This window comes from Osmia lignaria, chromosome 14 (genome assembly GCF_051020975.1).
Source record: "Osmia lignaria lignaria isolate PbOS001 chromosome 14, iyOsmLign1, whole genome shotgun sequence".
In the NCBI taxonomy this organism is placed as follows: domain Eukaryota; kingdom Metazoa; phylum Arthropoda; class Insecta; order Hymenoptera; family Megachilidae; genus Osmia; species Osmia lignaria.
Genome location: NC_135045.1, coordinates 11,562,961 through 11,584,675, shown reverse-complemented (window position 1 = coordinate 11,584,675; position 21,715 = coordinate 11,562,961). Strand labels below are relative to the sequence as shown.

The window sequence follows — 21,715 nt, the reverse complement described above, 5'->3', positions numbered from 1 at the left end:
TCAATTTTCGATTTAAGTGCCTTAATACTTTTTTGTAGAGAATAAAAAGACGCTTCGATTGACATATAAAAAAATGTATCATTCCATAAAAAAAAGAAACAAAAAACGAAATTGATCTTGAAATCTTTCGAACGCCTCTACTTCAGGAACCAACTCAACGCCATTTAATTTTCCCTAATGACATAATTTTCTATCTTCTACGATGTTAAGACTATAACTTAGCCCAGTTGCATAGTATAATCCGTGTCACGCGATATGCTTAAATTATATTTAAGTAGATTATGATATTTGAATTTGAAAATTATTAATCCGTATGTGTTTAACACTGTCTAAAAGGCACGGATTTTATTTACAATTAAGCTATATTTGTAACGAGTAAACTTGGTGCGACTTGTTTTGCACTGTTTTGTTTGTAAATACGATAATATGAGGATTATCGAAATCTCTGTTCTGTATTTAATATAATGTACATTACGTCAATAAAAATTATATGTCAATAATTATAAAACGTACTTTTCTAACAAATAATAACGGTATCCTCCTCACTATACCATATAGGCTTTCTTTTTTTTATTTAATTCGCAGAAAAAGAAAATTATCTCCGAATTTAATATTCCACATCGAAAATATTAATTAATTTTCAACCTACTCGCGTTATGTATTACGATACCTTAATCTTATACATTTGTTATGAAAATGGAAATTTTCATAATGTCGAAAAATTGTATCTTACTTAATACAATAATCATAACTATGAAAGTTATGAAGCAATAAAATTCTGAATGAATAATCACTTACCTTTATGTAGATACAGAGAGCATCACCCTTTGGTTGTCCATTTGAATCCCTGTACAACTTGATCTTGTCCTTTCCTTTCTCATCCCGTGCGATTAGACCACATTTGCTGAACAGTTCTGTGAGCTCAGGCAGAGTGATATCCAATGGTAGACCAGACACATAAATGGCAGTATTATGTGCTTCGTCCACTTCAAACCAAGTTGGTGGCTCTTGAGCTTTTCTTTTTGCTTCTACTTTCCTTTTTTCCTTTTCTGCCTTTTTTGTTTCAGGTTGCTGTACAGGTTTGGTTTCTGTTGTACTTGAATCAGTAAATCCATAACTCATTTGATATCTTGCCATGAAATCATCGTCCACCTGAAACAGAATCATATGCAAGTATGTTAAATATTATTCACAATAAATTTACAAATTGCACCTAAGCATATGAAACATCTTTTGATAAAAACTTAGGACAAATAAAAAAACACACCTCACCTTTGGGAACCAGGCATTTTTTTCCTTATCCCAAAAGTATACACTGCCATCATTAGGATCTGTGTATGTATGAGTATCATTTTCAAAACCAAATACACCTTCTTGAGGCTTAGCTTCGTTAGTGCTTGAATCATTGCCCTTTGTTTCTTCAGTTTTCTTCTCTACCCATTCATTCTTCTCTTGATCAAACCTATATGTTACATTAGTTGTAGGATCCTTATAAATATATGATTCACCATCAAATTCATATAACTTCATGGGATCATCAGGTTTTTCTTGTTCTTGACAATCAGCCATTTTGATTGTCAATATCTGTTGATTTCACAAAGATCTGAATGAACACTATGCACCACCTGCAACAGAAAATTACAAAGTGTTAATTCAAATAAGAGAAGTTGAACTGTTGCCAATTAGCTTTCTGGCACATGTCAGTATATTAATATAAGTAGCACAGTGAAATGACCACTTGTTATTAATCAACATTAAGGTTAATAATTTTTCATACTCTAATGACTCTGTTAATATTTTCCTAACCTTTTAATACTGTTATAAATCTTGATTGAAATGAAAAGTATAAATGTTAAATTATTAAATTTTCATTGCACAACACTGAATGCCGTATATAAATTGCATTTTACAAAATAAAAGTATAGAAAACAAGAATGACGTAATACTATTCGATCAACGGATGATAAAGGTTATGTACAGAATACTAGATAACAAATTATATTTTGGTCCATAAACTTTATTTTCTATAAATTTCGGTTAAAAAACAAAGTGCAATTTCCTTTATTTATTGATTCATGTCATTACAATTTTTGTCAATGGAAAGGAAATAAAAACGTATAAAAACGTAAGTTTTAAGTTCAAAAACGTTTCTATATAGGTTAGGCATACAAGTATACGATACACAGTTATTATAATAAATACTGTTTATAACTTTATTAATTCTCTACAATGTCTTCAACACGAAAAACACTTACTTGTCCTTTTAAAAACAGAATTTGGAAAGAAATAAACACTTGTTTCTTGAACTTGACAGCAACACCAATTTGCACGCGTTCTTGCACGTTAGCGATGCTGATGCACTCTGCGCGTTCTTCTAGAACCTCCTTTCACGCTTATGTCGATAAAGTATATTTTAATCAATATTTGTTTTAGATTTGGAGTTTTAAACTTTTATTTCATCAAGCAGATATATCGATGAAACAATTAATTTAACGACAAATTTCGACGATTTAATAAAGATAAGATAAAATCGTTTTACTAATTAAATCGAATTTTGTAAAACTGTTTGTAACATTACTAATCATTTTTAATTTATGAAAAAACTAATATATAATTGAATTTTTACTTTGATTCTTTTATTAATTTTCTTTTCCATCATTACTTTAGTTTTCAGAATTTTTACAGAAAAGGTAAAGATTTATACAATACTTTTGATTTATCAGAATAGATCAATATTTTTTTGCTAATATATAAAACTTTAACTGAAGCTCTGATTTTTTGAAAAATCGCGTTCTCATTACTTATATTTAAAAGATCAGAAACTATCGAAACCTTCCCCTGAAAAGATTACAACTTTCACCTTCAGCAAATCAGAAGGAATCAATTTTGCAAATTTAACTTTCGTCTTTTTCAATCTCCTAGAAGGAATGGAATGACCATTTTCGTCTATCCCTTATCACTGAAAAGGGTCATCCACTATCCGTAAGCCCACAAAAGAGCGTGCAATGAATGCGGAACATTTCATCCCTTCACACCTTAAGCACCCTCCATCCGTCTAGCAAACCTCCATACCAAATATTAAACGAACCTCATTGTTTTCGTTTCTTATTTTATCAATAACAAATAAACGAAAAGAATGCAACACGACACTCCTGTTTCCCTGATAAAAGAAAAGTGTACATGCGGCTCGATATCACGAGTGCATCGATGTAGCTACGTTCGTTGAATATTGGATGACAGCCGAATGACACGCGAAAGAACGCAAAGGCAACGCGTCCAGTATTGTTTTAAAATGTCCACACGAAAACACAATGTTTCTAAACGATCGTAACCCGTTCTCATCGTTGGAACACACAAGTCCGACGTGTGGTTGCCATTAGAAATTGATTTCCAGTTGCCTGGCAACGTTCAGTTTAAGTTACCACCATGAAAGCCATGCCTGACCGGCAGTTAGTCGACTGCAAGTTACGTGGCGCAAGGTGTAAGCATGGGCTTGTCAGACTTGGAAACGATACCCGGTAAACTTTTCGTGAAATCGCACGATATCAAGCACCTCTCTCGATTCCTCTGCAATTAACCCCCCTTTTTTTGGCAACGACGCTATTTTTTCGAGCACACTTTCCCTACGGATGCTGTTCTTCTTCTTGTAGATGATGCACGACGCCGGTGAACCGGTATTAGATTTCATGGAATTGCAATAAATTTAATAAATTTTGCTTGAAAAGAAAATATAATTTTTGTCAGTGGGTTTGATTTTGTTCGTTTCAAGGTGCTTTTAAACTATTACCTTGACATATTCGGTTGTTCGTTTTAAATTTACAATGTTCGCATTTTATTTTCCTTCTCTTCTGTTTTGGAAAAAGTAATTTTAAATTGTTATTATATTTTGTAGTTAGACGGATTTATTTTAAATTGTATTTGTGAAATATTTTAAAGGAAATTATGTAGATATGACTTAGTGGTTTTTCGCGTGTAATTTAAAATCAAATTCAAATTTAAAAAAAAGAATTGTGTGTGATATAGTGCATGAAAATATAAATAAAATAGAATTTAATTTTATGGAGCGACTGTTACACGTAACAGAAACACAAAATATCCCTTATTTTATTTAAACATACAACAGCTAGTGCACGTTTTTGATATATTACAGTATGAAATAGCATGAAACAGTTATGCACATACGTTACGCATATGTTGGTGTAAAATAGATTTATCTGTAATTATATTCATTTGTGTTATTTTTACGTCAATGGGGGTCGCTGTATACGTAGCAAGGAAATTATTCTTCGGCACGAGCTATAAAATTTTACTTTGTTGCGTGAAACTGTTGAATAAGTTGTTTTAAGTTAAACAGAAGTAGAAAAATTAGAACCAGTAAACGGTAGTACTTTCTTTTCAGATACTGTCAAATAATTAAAAAATGAAAATTTTAAGACAATTTTAAATGCTAGTAAGACTGCACTAACAATTTGAAACAATAAATTAAAATGTATTAAAAATTTAATTTGAAATATTTTCATTAATCTGTATTTCTATTTGGATTGACTATTTCTATTCTAATGGTCAACTCGTTAATTACGGAACAATTCTATAGCGCCGCTTCTGCGTGGCACCATTTCCGATCCTAATTATTTGTTGCACTCTTATTGCTTCATTATTTTTTGCACTTCACACAGAGTTTAGAATGGAATGTAATTTTTCATAAGTTATGTCGAGAATAACCTTTCTAATACTCTACTATCGAAGACTAAAAAACAAAAAAGTGACATTTTTATCGATATTTCCTCGCAAACTATTGCACTCTGCTTTACGTATTTTTGCCATTCTACTTTAAAAAAAAATATATGTTTGTTGCTCTAAACTTCTTTACTACTTCTTGCGTACCACGGATAATCGCATTTGCTAATCCGGGTTTATGCAAAGTTATCGGAGTGCAAGTTCTGATAGGAACATTGTTATCACGATAGAATGTACACGTTACAGAATTGGATTAACTGCTTACGGGACATTGAATTAAATATTGCAATTGATCGGATTCGGAGGCGTTTTGATCCGTTTTCATGACTGTTAAACCATGCATCCCCGGGTTAACGACCTGACGCAGTTGCAGCCACTAGAAAATGAGCGCATCGATGTTATCGGCATAGCGAATTTACCATCTCGCATGTCGTGTATCGAAATAGGGACATATTGTATACTGAACAATTTCGAATAATAACTGTGCTGTATTTAGTAGTTGTATCCGCATAGAAACACTATTTCCAAATGGGAAATCAAAGTTTATATTAATACATTAGATGGATCTAGGATTAAGATTCATTCTATGATAAAGCTTCAGAAAGTGAGAAAAGCTAATCATCAAATATTTATTTTTTAATATACTGTTAATAAATAAAAAGTCGTTTAATAAATATAGAAATGAAGGGACAACGGTCTGATCTTAGAAACATAGAGCTTCAGTGAGAAATACACAGTTCTACAGAATTAGGATTAAGAATCATTCTATGATAAGGCTTCAGAAAATGAGAAAAACTGATAAACATTCATTTTTTAATATATTGTTATCCAGCAAATGGTCGTTTAATAAATATAGAAAAAGACACAAGGTTCCAAACCCTAGAAAGATGAAGCTTCATTGAAAAGTGCACAATTTGAATATAAAGTTTCTTACTGAATAAGAAGGAACGAACAAGGAATTTCTTCGTTCGACATAGAATCCTGATTGATCCAACAGCTGTCTTCAATAAAAATCCATAACCCTTTTCTTATCAATCTCTTCAGTATTAAGAAAAGCTATGTCGCTAACAAATGGGTCACCGTCGACCTATGTAACTTTCAACCTATTCAACGTTTTTCCGCTCGTTCAGGGTTCTTTCTGCACGCGTAAATTTTCGCAGGCTCGGTCCTCGAGACCTTTCTTGATACCGTAATTGGCAATTAAAGTCAGCGTAGATAAAGAACAACAGGCTATGCTTGAAAGATGAATGCGTGATGAATTATGCAAAAGTAGGACGTTTGAACTTTTGATAAGAAGAACATAAACGTAACTGCCATGCAGGATTTACACCCAGTTGCTGCATCACTGACCTTTGCAAACGTGAAACTAAAATTATCGTTCGCTCTTGACACGGTCTTAATCACTGATTCAGTCATTTCGATGCTTAAACCTCGGTTTTCAATTACCTTCTCTAATAATCGCGACTTTCTAAACCCTTGTATCTACGATCACACCTGTTTAAAAATTCATCTGCCATTGAAACTGTACTGAGCCATGATTGTAGCTTTCAACAACCGATATGTGGCGGTAAATCAAACATCAAGTCCTTGCTTTTGAATTTACAATTAGGAATGTGATCAAGTTCAATTAGACCCCTTTTTGCAACAGAGAATCAACCTGATGTATCTCGTATTTTCTACTTTCTAAAGTTTAAATAAAGATATTAAAATGATTCTGAAGACTTTTTCATTTAATACTGAAATAATTTTCCACTCTTTAACAATAACGATCTCAAAACTATGTTAATACCTTTTTGTAGAAAATAATAAGATGTCACCAAATGACATTTAAAATGATATACAATTTCATTTAAAAAAGTGAAAGTAGGCTTAAATTTTTGAAACGCTTCCATTTCCGGAACCAGCAAATACGTTAAGTGATACTCCATTTAACATTACTTAATTTTTCTTAATGACATTGTTTCGTATCTTTCACCATTTAAACAATATAACTTGCAAAAAACACGCTATTAAGGAAATTAACTTTGTAAAGTGTTTTAAATTTCTCACAGAGCAATTATTATAAGAAAAAGAGCTGAAGAAATTATAATTATGAATTCATATTTTGACTCTTCTTGCAGACCAAAAAAAAAAGCAATATCAATTCTATTTTTATTTCATGAAAAAGCTTTGGACACATCTTTTTAATCTCTCGTGCAGTAAGCTCTTAGCTTTTCAGACACGACTCGCCAAAAGCAGCTTTAGATTCAAGTTATTCCCATAATGGTCCGTTTATCTACGATCTAGTTAAAGAAGGGTTCGTTCGGATATTTGAATTTTAAATGGCTATTCAACTCCGCCCTCTCCCTTGTGTTCAGTAATTTTTGCCGAATTTTAAAGATACCGCGTGTAGGGCCGCAAGAAATTTCCTCTTTAAAGTTGAGAACATTTATCTCGCATCTTCTTGATCGCACGAACGCCATTTCGTGCCAGATATAAAAAGAAAAGACGCGATTCGTCCTTCGATAGCACGTTATCGCGTTAACCTTCTTAAATAAATCATTGGAAATTTAGAGCTTTTTGTATTTCCTCGTTAAAGAATATTGTGAGATAGTAGATATGCTGTATTTAAACTTAAAATACGATAGGAGGTAACTTCTACGTCTGTCGTGATGAATAATTGTTTTTAAAGGACGATACTATCTTTTTTGAGCAAAGTGGAGCTGTGAAATGCAACCTTCAGACAAGAATTATTCAAAGTGATAGAGAAATAATAAATAATCAATAAGATGTTACTATTGAATTATTATATCATGGTTTGTTATAATTTATTGCCATTTCGGATAATAATTAATCCTCAAGGATATTCTGCTTTGAGTTAAAAATTCAAATATGTTAATTGTCTGATTCGAAATGAAAAATTACAAAAACCTAATACAAATTATTTATATAACTTTACAGAATCGGGTGCAGTGTTCACGGTCGGTCGAAGCAGATTCGCAGACAACATTGCATCGCATTTCTTTATACGAAAGGATCCTGTAATTAGCATTACATGCGGGGACGAACATTCTGCTGTGATTTGTCGTAAGTGAATTACAAGTGTCGTATGTATTATAGAAACCTCTAGTCATATCGTAACAATGGATATAGAACATAGAACATATCGTCGATCAAAATGCCAAAGTCACGAATATATATTTTTGCCTCCTTTCAGTGAAATATGTTACCATAAAATTACATTTTAAAAGGAGCACACATTGTCAAAGGAGCGAATGCGAAGTTGTGTAATAGGTCCAAAATCTGAGCATCTACCAATTAACAAATTGACTAAATACCCACGTATGCAATGGCAAATTGTCAAATGTCAAAGTAATTTATATTTTCTATCATCTATCTCAAACTATAGATTCTATAGATATTTAGCTATACATTTAGCTCTACATTTAGCTATAAATCCTGATAAGATTTGAATTCTTATAAATATTCCTAGGATAGATCCAAAATTTTTAATAAAAATTTATAATTTCATATATGGCACTTGAAGCTGGTTTAGTAACAATATAAATGGATTTATGATACCAGTTCTGAATTTCAAATCTCAATATCTCAAAATGATGTTTTTGCACATTCGTGACTTCGACATTGGATCGACGATATCATAGTTTTATTATATTTGCTATTTCTAACAAAACTATGCTTTTCTCAATAATCTCAAATCGAAAGAATTTAACTTCTACATCAAAGATAATATCACCTGTCTATAAAAGCTTTCACAGAACACACTAAACGTTAAGTTAACATCTTCTGCGTTACCGTATCGATTTGTCTACTAGTGGTCTTGATTTTAAAGGAAATCAATGAATGAACACGTGAATGACTGTACACGTTTCAATGATACCGCACGTGGTTATACTTTATTATCTTGTGAAGTGTTTATATGGGAACGTCCCCGAATAGACACGCTAAAATAGAGTAATTTATTGAAACACCCGGTTCTAGCAAAATATCTTCTGAAAGTATTTTTTTTTATTTTTCTCTCATTCCTTTGTAACACTGTTTCACAAGGGAATGAAATCCATTACAAGTTCACCTTATTTTTACCCTCTAAGCAATATTTACTGGGTTCATTTTAACCTCGGGTATATAACACGAGTTACTCACGACAGTATCGTGATTTATAGACTCTAAAGATCTCACTACACGTTATAATTATTGTCAATAAAAAGGCAACGAATAATGTGATTTTATAACACGTTCTTTTTTTTCCTTTCTATTGCAATAACATTTTTATACTCGTTTCAAAATTATAACTTTCTATGAAGTAAGTACAATTGTCAAATAATTGATCTATCTTCAATTTATTATGAAATGATCCAGATTTAAGTTCTAATTTCAATGGAAAATATACAAACATCGTGGGGGTAGCAAATTTTTCATGAATAATTCATAGGATTAAAGGTCGATTGATTTGTTGATTTCTAAGTAAAACAACCAGGATCAATGATTTACAGCTTCTGTATCATGATTCGCGAAGAAGTTATAGCCGACCTGTGCTTTCATAGGGATAGCCACTGTCCAGTAAATCGATATGACCACGCAATGTTCTAGCACTTAACATACATAACTATACGAACAGAGTCGACATACTGTTATTATCAACAGTTCCAGAAACTATCTAAATATAGTGAACTTCCAGTTTCCTTGAATAAAATGTTTTACAGAATTATTGTAATATCAATTCGTGGTATACGAAGAATAAAATTGAACAAATTCAAATTAATATCTTAATTAAGATAATGTTTGAACTATATAAATATTTGTACTTTAAAGTAGTTAGAAACATGGAGAAATGTATAATTTACGAAATTGGTACCTTTACCCCTTTCAGAAAGCGGCAGACTGTTCGTCTTTGGAAGCAATGATTGGGGTCAGCTTGGTCTTGGTCATAGAAACCACATTAGTAAACCATCTTGTGTAAAAGGTTCGTATTTCTACGGTTCTAATCTTTTTAAAATCCTAGTTTTGCTCGAAAAAAACTGTTCTATATTTGGCCAAAAATATTATACATTAGAATTATTAAAGTTTTTATAAAATAAAAATTTCTAAAAGATCAAAATTTTAACAAATAATTGGAAATCAATTTCCATTAAAATAAAATATTATATAATATTATATTTTATAAAATGAAAAGTTCAACTCTATTTTAAATTGAAACCTCATAATTGTAACAAATAATGGCCAATTAATTTTCAATTAATCAGAAAAATATAATAATTTTTTTAATATAATGCAATTATGTCTAACCATGTCTGATATTACCATATTCCCTTGAAATTTTATGAACCTGCCACGATCTAACTTCTGTAATTAAAATCATCTAACCTACGTAAATTTCCTATCCGTTCTTACAATAGAACCTATTCATTTTCAGTTCTGAAGCCGGAAAAGGTCACACATGTCGCGTGTGGACGAGCACACACACTAATTTGCACAGGTAAGACATACTTTATCTCTTCCTGTTGCACTGACACTAAAAGCCTTATTAAATACACTTACTTAGAGTAATTTGTATAATCAAACAAATACAATTACATGTCGTCTACTTTCTGATCGCATCATTCATTCAACTTCTAATTTTATATCCATTTTACATTTAAGACAGACGATGTTATCGGAAAAATTTGTTTAAATTATACTTAATATATGTAAAAATAAATTTACATTTCTTTTTTTAGTGCTGCCTTTTAATCATTGATAACATGATTTATTAGAGGTAATTTTGTAAATAGCTATAATATATTCTTGGTGTTCGCGAACTTGTACGTTGAATACCAAAACGTCTGGTACGATAAGATTCTGAATTTGATAACGTGGTTTTTTAAGCAAGGAAAATCATCGGTTATATTTTAAGCATGCCCCAACCACATTTCCTACTCCAAAGATTTGTATCTGTCCCTCATAATGCTACATCATATCGCTTTCCGTGTCAACCTCATTTTACATCGCTAATTACTTTAATGCGCTTTCAATTTTAGAACCCTTATCACTCTTCTATCTCGCAGTTCGTCGATAACGATTGTGTTTAAACTATGTTGAAAAACTTCTCTATGATTCGAACCTTTTTATTCTAATTTCGAAGTGCTAAAGTGTAGGTACTGGTGAATAGCTCTGTGGATTGTTTAACGTTCATCTTACGCGAAACCATCATAATACAAAAATTTATATCTAAATAATAATAATAACGATAGCTTTGTGATGCCAATTCTTAAGGTATTAAATACTGTTAAAAATTATCAAATCGAAATTATTAGTGAAATAAAAATCATAAAACGAGTGTACATACTTTGCAACGTTCATGGTGCAACCAGGTGAAATATCCATCGTGGTCAACCCATACTGATCAGCAGCCAGTCCACGTTTAAGTGTTATGGCACTCGACAAATCTTGATGTTCTTCAACGTAAATTAAAACGCATACATTTAAAAGTTTTTTAATAGACACTGCGCTGTTCGCGTTTCTTGAATTTATTAACAAATAATTGAAGGTATTTCTCGATAGAACACCGAAGGAATTTAGAAAATCCGTCTCTCTCGGTTGACCGATATAAACTGAATTAAATAGTATGTTTCCATCACTCCTATGTGAATAGCTTCTTCAATAACAATATTCCGATCAGCCAATGTTTCTTGGATTTTGTATTCTCCACACCGGAGGATTATTGAATAGGATTGTCTGTTTACATTTCGAAGCTGCTTCATATATTAGGTGTACAAATTAATTCGATGCCTTTTCCTTATTTTAATTAAAGATTTATTTTTAAATAGCTATAATAATTCCAATTATTGAAATAATCTTTATTGTTATTATGTCGTCTTGTCACTTTTCAAATGTCCAAAACCGCGAGAAAATATTCAAATAAAAAATATTAATTAAGAAGACGTAATACTAAAGGCACCGAATTAATTTGTACACCTAATACATACTAGAATTTCGTTTAAGAAAGCTAGGTCACAGAGGATTTCGAATAATTTTACAATTAACGTTGAATGCTTTATAAGGGAATACTAAAAGGATTTACCAAAGCTTTTATCTTAACATACCGAGATAATTAATTAATTAATTAAGTAATGAAGTAATTTAAATAAATTCATTTCTTTTAATTCCAAAAGAAAGAAAATAGTTTCTCGATTAACTTTACATTTTTTAAGCATATAAATATTTAAAAATAGAAAGTAAAAATTAGCATAAATAATAATTTTATACATTGTATGTGTACATCGAACTGATGAAAGGAATGAATATAAAATTACACTCTACCTGAAGGTTTTTTCTTCATTCCAAAGCACAAAACAATATTGTTTCAGGAGAGCAAAAGATTTTTGCCTGCGGCACCGATCAAGAAGGCCAACTAGGTCGAGGAACATCAGCTATCGGTGATTTTTCAAGTTCTCCTGTATTGGTATACGATTCAGGATTGGCTGGATCAAAGATACTTCAACTTGCTGCCGGTTCTCATCATTCCCTCGCTCTTATCAGCGACGGGGGTGTGTTTGCATGGGGCAGTAATCTCGAAGGACAATTGGGCTTGCCCGATGTCTCCGGTTTGGTTAACAAACCAACGAAAGTGCAGATTCCCGAACCTGTAAAACAAATTAGCGCCGGTTATTACCATTCTGCATTTTTAACAGGTGATTTCTTAAATAATAATTTCATTAACATATTACTTACAGCTGAAAATTAAAATAGATAAGCGCTATCAATTTGTCCACAAAGGGTTAATTGGTTTTTCGTTAACTATCGACGATGTTTTGATGAAAAATTGATAGCAGCCGAATAGCAAACAGTATAAGAAAGAAAATGGATTTAAACGAGTCGGTGACGTTGGAAGAAAAATGTGTCACCGTGTTAAAAGTTGTTCTTCGAACTCGGAATTATATTTTCAGAAAGCGGTTCGGTTTACGTCTGTGGCGAGTCAGAAAGTGGAAAATTAGGGATCAATGTCAATTTTTCCACGCAAGTTACCCCGAAACAGATGCAATTACCTAGCCCTGCTGTTCATGTAGCGTGCGGTGGCCACCACACAGTTATTTTAGTTGGTGCGTTCAAATCAGTTTCTCTGATCTAAATTACACTTATTTAAAGAATTGACGATACAAGTAGAACACAGAGGAGTTTACGATAACTTTTTTTTACAATTTACAGAAAACGGAAATGTATATTGTACCGGAAGTAATTCGAATGGACAGCTCGGTTTAGGAACAAATGTCACGGAGCTTCAGACACCGAAACTTCTATCACGTGGGATGTTACAAAACGATACAATCAGTCGGATTTCTTGCGGAGAAAGTCATACAGCTATTGTGACTGGTAACTTCGAATAGAAAGTTGATTAATTTTGAAAATTAAATTTACAATGGGAAAAGTAAAGTATTTGAAACTCACTTACTATTGAAAAATTTTAAAATATCTACAAATTGTGTTTGGCTTATAAATCATCAAAATTAATTACTTTTAATTAATTAAAGAAAATTAGTAACCCTTGAAATTAAAACGTCGTTACATTCAAATTTGAAGGCTAAATTGTGTAGAAAATTAAAAATATATTTCAACGTGTAAATATATTGTCTGTGGAAGCTTTGCAAATTAACTTCTTATATTTTGAATATTTTATTTCTGTAGGTGAGTCAAAATAACCCTGCAAACGTCGTGCGTGGTTCGATATAATAATAACATTTCTGAGAAAATGGATTAAAAATTATTTCACCAAATTTTTTGGAAGATTGAAAAATTGTCTTGTTCTTTTACTATGACAAGTAGAAACAATACAAATGAATAGAACAAATTTACTTGACAGTGTAATTACTATTTCCTTCCGTAACGTTAGTTTTTCTTGACAGGGTCTGGGAAACTTTTCACATGTGGCGATGGAAGACACGGAAAATTAGGGTTGGAAGAAAACGAGAACAACGTTCACGAACTAACTTTCGTTCAACGATATAAAGAACTCTTTGTATCAAAGGTAACCGCACAACAGTTTTATTTGTACAAATATAGAATCATTCTTTTGACTTTGATTTGAAAAACCTGTGCAGGTTGCATGCGGTGGCTGTCATACAATTTTGGTTGGCCAAAGGCGAGAAACAGATAATTATGCAGAAAGAGATAAAGAAACTTCACAAACGGTGATTAAAAATTTAACTAATTATTTTTTCACGAATTTTAGACTTTGTGAGAATTTTCTACAATTATTATAGTTACCAAAATTATTAAAGATTGTCATGCAACTATTTTGCAATTAACAGAAACTTTTCTCTAATTTTAGACTTTGTGAGAATTTTCTACAACTATTATAGTTACCAAAATTATTAAAGATTGTCATGCAACTATTTTGCAATTAACAGAAACTTTTCTCTAATTTGTAGGAACACGTTCAGAAAAGAAATTCTCTTCCACCTTTAAAGCTTCCTGTAAATATATTGCAAACAGAGCCTCACGAGGATACAATAAAAGCGCAAATAAATCCAGAAAACACTGATCTTCCATCAACAATTAAAACAGAATTAGACAATGTAACGAATAACGAGGAAAATATGAACAGCGTTACAGATTCGATGAATAACATCGAAAAAGTGGAGAGTCCGAAAGAATCTTCGAATGGTACAAAACAGAAGACATCAGAGAGCACAGGAAATGAAATGGAACCGGAAAGGGCATCAAAAGAAATGCCAGAAGTCGCCGAAGAGTCTGAGGAATCGAAAGTACAGAATGAAAACCACGAATCAATAAATGAAAACAAAAAAGTCGAACCGAAAGTAGATGAAGAGAACAATATTAAAGAGGAGACTACTCCTGAAGAAACTAATACCGAACAAAATAATAAAGAGAACAATAATGAAATGTCAGAGAATGATGCTGCAGATCACAAAGAAATCAGTGAAAAAGATACTGCGATAGATAATAAGTCAAATACTGAGAAGAATGATATTCCAGAATCAATGAATGAAAAAATAGAATCGAAAGATACTAATGATGACAAAGAAAAGACGAATACTGAGAAACAAATGTCTCCTTCCAGTTCCACACCACCGCCAAAACCACCGAGATTAAAGCCTGGAAGTGGGAACAGTACATCCGGTGAGAGAACATCATCGATGGAAAAAGAAGAAGAAAATGACAAGGTGGAAGATGATGAGAGAAAAGAAGATACCACGGAGAAAGAGGCAGAAACAAAGGAAGACAATGAAGTGAAGAAACAGGAGACGAGTTCTATGAAATCTTCAACGAAGAAGCAGGAGTCGAGTTCTATGAAATCTTCAGCGAAAAGTAAGAGTTCCAAGTCGACGAGATCGATAGTAGACACAGAAGACGCGATAGAAATCGACAAGCAGGATGACAAAGAGAAAACTGTTGAAGCAGAAAGGATGAATAATGACATTGCTCAGGACGATGCTGATGTTGTACAATCACCGGCGCCAAGAACTGGTAAGAAAACTAAAAGAATAGTAATTGATTGATTAATTCATGCCTGTCTAACTGCTAGAAGCGAAAGAGCCACCGCTCCCATTCTTACCGCTTCAGACTTCCCCCACCGTCCAGTAGTGTCAGTAGTGGGGCAGCGGTTTCTCGCTAGATGCTACATCTGCTAGGACTAGGAATACGCGTCATATGTTGAAAGAGTGGGGGGAGCCGAACGCAACCACCGTGGTAGGGGAAAGTGCCACGAGTGGCCCGCGGGCAGCAGGTTAGATAGGTTTGGATTAATTGATACCTTGGGGGGTGGATTTAGTCTTCTAATTTTGCATTTAATATAAAGTGTGTAGTATTGCTTGATTTTGGGATTATGGAGATTTGGTAAATAGTGACAATCATAGACGTAATGAGGTAGGGGACAGGGTGAGTCTCCTCCCAAAAGGTGGACTGGGCCCTAAAATTTTAGCATTCGAAAATTTAAGAATTTCAACATTAAAATAATGTAAAATACAAAATTATAAATATTTGAATTGTACTTATCTCCTTGATCCACCAGAAACTATCACTTTGTACAGAAAAATTGTATATCCTTTGTCACTTTTAAATAATTTGTGTTATTTTAATTATTCAAATTAGGAGGTAGAATGTCCAAGATATTTAAGGCTAAGAAACCACAAGGAGTAGAAAACGGCACAAAAAGCACTGGTGCTGTAAATCACAAACCCAAGGTAAGCATAATATCTATATCTCCATCTCTCTGTTATATTACGTTAAAATAGATTTACAGCATAATAAATAATTCGTTTTATTTGCTTCTGCAGTCGAAAACGTGTAGTATCCTGTGATCAAGATTTCTCTGACAATGTATCATACTTCATTACATTTTTTATAATAATAAATGCATGATAATAGTGAGATTGGGACCAAGGCGAGTGATATTGAAAAGTGACTTCATTTATAATTAAAAATAAATTTCTTTCCATTACACTCATATGTATCCTGTTGATTCAACATTATAACGATTATCTGCTTTCTTCTATTTTCTAAATAATTTTAATAAATAATTTTAATCGAACATCGACGTAATATATGTACAAAGTGAGAAATCTGACAGAAATTCCTTCAAGAGTATTATTTTTGAATTCTAAACCACCGAAATTTTTTTATTTCCTAAGGAGAGAATTCTTGGAATATTGAAAGATTAATAACTATGATCCAGAACAAATTAAAGATTTTTTAAAAATAATATTGTAATACTGTAATAAAAAGTGATCTATTTAAGTGATTTATGAATTTTTCAGATTTCTCATAACAAGTTCCTTCAATGAATTCATGAAATATCATTTTAACAACAAAACTACTTGTAAATAAAAATACAACTGTATGAAATAATCTTAATTGCGATACTGTTAAAATTATCGTTAATTATAACTATTATATTGTATAAGGTGTTCGGGTATGTTTCTGAAGATTCTTTTGTATAACTGCTATGTATAAATGAAAGTAGATACAGAAGAACCTGATAAAATTATTTTTCTTAGATCCTTCTAATTATTAGAATATAAAACTAACTACAACTACTAATGTAATTAAACTTTTAAAAAATAATGTCGCTTTTAAGATATACTAACCTTAATTAAAATCAGGGAAGCACTGCGATTAAAATTAAGCATTAAAACAAATTAAAAAGGAACAATTTTTTAAAGAATATTATATATTTATTTGATAATTCATAAAATTTATTTTCATTCTAAAGAATTTTAAGAATTAAGTGAATTCACTGAAATATACCAAGGATTCATCTGCTTTTGGAATTTTGTTTCTTGCATGCAGGCGTCAAAGAATCAAGATCAGCCGCTGTAAGGAAGAAATTACGTGTCTTTGGATCGTAATTTGAGAACATAAGTTGCGGCAAATTATCGGAAAGTACGTATAACATGTTGAACAACGGATCGATGGATATATCTTGCGGGAAGACCAACGTTGTATTGTCTTGAGCTACGAGCACTGTAAACAAATAATTGATTCATTTGTAGAAGAACTTCTATTCTATACTAAATGTCTTAAAGATTTCTTGGAATCGTGTTACGTAAGAACCAATCGATGGGGCATGAAATATAAGTTAGGTACGATTTTCTACGAAAGAAATCATAAATATTTCTGAAGAAATAACTCGCTAAATACAGTAAAATCTAAGAGTTGGAAGATAATAGACGTAATAATAGATCGTTGTTAGTCAGTGACAGGTATTGTATAATAATAGTAATTACTGAAACATAGAAAATTGATTAACTATCTTTTGCTTTACACTAACTGAGTATACCTATGGAATAAAACAGAAGGGTATACTGTTCTTACAACTTTGTTACTAAAAGGTCAAAATTACCATCATTATCATTATTATTGTCATTACTGTTAGAAAAAATATTTCCACTTAATTTGTAGTTATTTTTCTCTGATAAAGTAGCAATGAAAATGGCAATTGGTGCATTGTTTAAATTACTGACTTAAGTATAATATTACTAATTAATAATAAATTATTATTAATATTTACCAAAAGAGTCTTCATCCAAGGGTACACTAGTATCCCAACAAGCTACACCATTTTTACTGACTTGAGTGAAATAATCAATACCAGTTTTTGTATCGATCAAGGATGTTGGTCCCTGAGATCTTGCACCCTTTTTACCCTCAACGTGGAAAGTGTGATAATCGCTTGATCTCTTTAATGTATCATCCTGTAAGACTTCAGTGGATACAGAAAACTCGGTAATACCAGACATTGCATGGAAGTATAATGTTTTATAACCATCGTTTCTTGGTGTAGATAAAGACAATCCAAAAACACCGTCAGTCCATTGGAAATTATAACCACTGATATTGTAGTCACCTGTAAAGGCATAAAATATTTATTAGATATTATAATAATACAAAATCATATTTTTTTCAAAAAATAGTCATAATTATTCACAATTGAGAACCTTGCAGCAAGAGTTGCAGCTTAAATTTTGAAAGCTTTCGTTACGAAAAGTTTGTCAAAAATAGAGATACAAACTTATCAACTCATGGAGCGAAAATATTTTTTAATTCAAGTCAAAGCAATTATTTAAACTTTTTTTTCTAAATTGGTAAAAATGGAACACCCTTTTACCTCTAAAGACCTCAATTGTTCATGGTTAGGATATAAATTATCCAGCAAAGAAAACAGAATATCTCACCATGAAGAGGATCAAAATGAAAATAGTTGTGTGTGATTCTCCAAGAGTCATTCTTAGCCCAACTATAAACTACTATACCGTATCCGCTCAAATCAGAAATATAAAGGTGAGCATTGTCGCAATTGTTTGGATCGACATCGACAACCGCATCAGCGAAAAACGAATTAGATGTTTGATCGGAATCTTTCAGAGTGTACACTCTAAGTACCTGCAACGACCAATTGAATGTTGTTATTAAGATCAAGAAAAATGTTGCTAATATATCAGATGGACACGTATCTTAACATAACAAAAGATTATGTTTAATACAACTAAATAACTGAAGTAGATTTGATAAACTACCTTGTCGGTTTTTAGGTCGAAGACAAAGATTCTTACGGGTTGTACAACAGTGGCGTTGCCTAAAATATCAGTAATACCTGTATCGACACCCCAAAGCCGATCACAAGCATCAACCTTAGTGCGGAAAATACTTACAATACTACCAGGAAAATCAATGCAATTCATTTCCCAATTAGGATATGGAATTAATTTTGGAGATTCTGTAGAGGAGAAAAAAAGTTAATTAAACGGATGAATAATAGGGTAATCATATGCTTCTGTAAATGTCCTTCTATATAAAATGAATTAATTAAATTTTCAGCATTTTCAATATTAATTATTTCAAACCAGGACCAGATAAGTCCAACTTCCGAGGGAGTCCTCTTCTAAGCTTTTCATTTACTATATTCAACAATATTGAATTAAGTATTTTTTTATTGTTGTCCTTTTTCTTTATCATGGAATGTTATTCAATTTTATTTAGAATAAATTTCAATTTTTACATTAAACTTATTAATCAAGGGACCCTTAAAGGTTTGATAATCCCCTGCCCCAAATATCTTAATCTGATCCTGCTTAGAATCTTATGGTATTATTATTACTGTCGAATCTTGTTTTGAAAACTGTTATTTTTTACATGGATTACTAATTAAAAAATCCTAATTAAAATTAGAACCTACGTGATTGAGCATTTTTCGAGATATAATTCAAATTAGAAACTACACCATTTTTCCATCGTGGTATCGTAATAAAGAACTTATCATTCCAAGACTGAAGCCCAAGTGGCATATTATTCTCAGGAATATAATGACCACTGGATATTAACGAGTCTCGAATTGATTCATTTGGAAAATCGAAGTCGACGTAGTTCCACGAATAAATCGTTTTAAAATCGTGGCCATTTGCCACTACAATAAAAGCGACCAACAAAAGGCACCACATGTCTGGAAAAATACAAAATTTTTATTTTATTATTTAAACACATTGTACATCCTTTGACTACATACTTGAATTAATCAACTAACATCTTGCATAATAATTTTCTAGGAAATAAAATGCAATAAGTTTCTGATTGATGATGAAAATATTTGCATCCTGATTGAATGTGATTTAGGAATTTACATATCCATTCCTTAAGTTCCATTATTTATTTTTTTATTCAATCGTTATCATGACTTTCAAATATATTTAAATTGAATGGCCCAATTGTACTTGAATAGTTTTTTAACATAAAAACCGGTTCAGATGCTTGTTTAAATATTCAGAAAACGTGCAGCCACATGAGTTTAATCTTTATTACATAACATAGGACTACCACAATGTTTTTGACAACTGTAAGAATAAATTCGAAGGTCCAATGTTTTTCACCATACGAAATCCAATAAAATTATTTTATTCTTTTTATTATATATAAATTTTTATATATTTTATTAAACTATTTAAATTATTTTTATATTTTGGAAAATCTTATTTCTTAGCAAAGTTTCTAACTGTATAAATAGATTCGGCTGTATACATGCAATTCCATATAAGGAATCAATAAAAAGGTACCGTTTTAGAATCGAACACAGCTGTCGATACATCAGGACTAAATCTGTCTTACGAAAGATTTAGTCAGATGCCCCGAGGATGTAACTGTACTCCACTTCTTGAATTACCGAACAGAAACGTGAAGAGTTTCTGGAACGAAGTTCAATGCTCAGGTTGTCTTTAATACTTTCATTATTATCAAACGTTTCACTTTTTTCCCAAGTAATTTGAAATCTTTGTAAATAAATCATTAAAATTTCGATTTTTCATCATATCTCTTTGGAATAAATGAATAAAATTAATAATTTTTTCCAAACAAGCAATCATAATAATTCAAAATAAATCATGGCAAATGAATTGTATGATTCAATGCAATTAAATAATTAAAAAAAGAAAGGTCGACGAAAATTTATAATAGTATTAGTATTATATTATTTATGCAAAGCATTTAGTGAAAGTTTAAAATGAAAAATCAAACGATCGCATTCTGAATAATAATTACAGTTGTGTGTCTTACTATACACGTCCAGTTTCACTGCGGCACTCAACGTGCTAATTAATACTTGCAAATTTACCGTTCTTTTAACCCTTTGAGTTCGATAACTTTATCTCAATGTTTTGGTAAAAACTTTCATAAACTTTAACTGTATGCATTTTTAATATACATATTTAAAGAAATACAAATATTATTAAAGAATTTACTCGAAATATTAAATATAATTTCTTCAACCCCTAAATTTATTAGCACTTTCTATTAAAAGAATTGATAAACACTTAAAATGTTTTTTTCATTGTGCTGTCCATTTCGCACTGTGCTTCCTTACCTTGATTTTACTTTCGATCTGGTGTGTCCGCTCGTAAGGTAGAACCGCAATGATCGAGAAGAAAGGAAGAACTGAGCCTTGCTTAATGTTAATATACTCGAACACCGTTGATACGTTATTCGTATCCGAAGAACGAACTGGCCTTCTGCTGAAACGGTCCACGTCGGAATGACGCTATAGTTCATTGTAGTATACTGTTTTATACCTGGCGAATGTATATTTGCAGCCGGGTTCAATCAAATTAAATACTGAAAATAATGATTCCCTGTAATCGATGCCATTTATATATAATTAAATTAACAATACAAACAGATATTTAAGCTTCGATGAAATAATTATTAATAAATTTTTCTGTCAGTTTGCCAGGAATCATACAAATACTTGTGAAACATCAAAATTAAAAGGTACATTTTAAATAAATAATGTAAAAAACAATAGAAATATCTTGAATCAAGTACAGTTTAAAAGAATATTTAACATTTCTTGTCATTTTTGATATTGACAAAAATATTTTATTATAATACCCATATAACATGTAAGCACTTTATTTTAGCACCCTTAATAATTTATAACATTAACCTCATTACTTTTGTTACCTTTTCTTTTTAATGAATAATGTAAACTTGAAGTGTG

General features: G+C 31.5%; 3 protein-coding genes across 5 annotated transcripts in view; 1 reads left to right on the top strand and 2 right to left on the bottom strand.

Annotated features, from left to right (window-relative positions):
- Positions 1-2,375, bottom strand: part of barc (RRM1_TatSF1_like and RRM2_TatSF1_like domain-containing protein barc) — a 57,332-nt gene extending 54,957 nt beyond the window's left edge. For 2 of the 3 annotated variants that reach the window (XM_076692052.1, XM_034334838.2), the window contains exons 1-3: positions 2,256-2,375; positions 1,273-1,625; positions 799-1,152 (exon numbers count right to left, since the gene is read on the bottom strand). In XM_076692052.1, coding sequence (XP_076548167.1) covers positions 799-1,152; positions 1,273-1,569 — 651 coding nt within the window. In that variant the 5' untranslated portion in view covers positions 1,570-1,625; positions 2,256-2,375. Of the gene's footprint in view, positions 1-798; positions 1,153-1,272; positions 1,626-1,806; positions 1,949-2,255 lie in introns of those variants that run through there. The other variant, XM_034334839.2, reaches the window with a different exon arrangement.
- A 963-nt stretch (positions 2,376-3,338) lies between these two features.
- On the top strand, positions 3,339-16,829 carry LOC117609034 (uncharacterized). Its single transcript, XM_034334870.2, has 12 exons — positions 3,339-3,518; positions 7,678-7,803; positions 9,608-9,700; positions 10,151-10,213; positions 12,084-12,407; positions 12,663-12,815; positions 12,922-13,086; positions 13,617-13,738; positions 13,812-13,901; positions 14,142-15,201; positions 15,826-15,917; positions 16,011-16,829. Exons 1-12 carry the CDS (start codon positions 3,488-3,490, stop codon positions 16,032-16,034), a joined length of 2,343 nt encoding a protein of 780 aa, XP_034190761.2. The 5' UTR covers positions 3,339-3,487; the 3' UTR covers positions 16,035-16,829.
- A 112-nt stretch (positions 16,830-16,941) lies between these two features.
- Y-f (yellow-f) lies at positions 16,942-21,273 on the bottom strand. The gene is made up of 6 exons (XM_034334872.2): positions 21,083-21,273; positions 19,409-19,672; positions 18,750-18,949; positions 18,408-18,615; positions 17,744-18,079; positions 16,942-17,196 (listed from the first exon to the last, which is right to left on the bottom strand). Exons 2-6 carry the CDS (start codon positions 19,668-19,670, stop codon positions 16,988-16,990), a joined length of 1,215 nt encoding a protein of 404 aa, XP_034190763.2. The 5' UTR covers positions 19,671-19,672; positions 21,083-21,273; the 3' UTR covers positions 16,942-16,987.
- Positions 21,274-21,715: the final 442 nt, after the last annotated feature.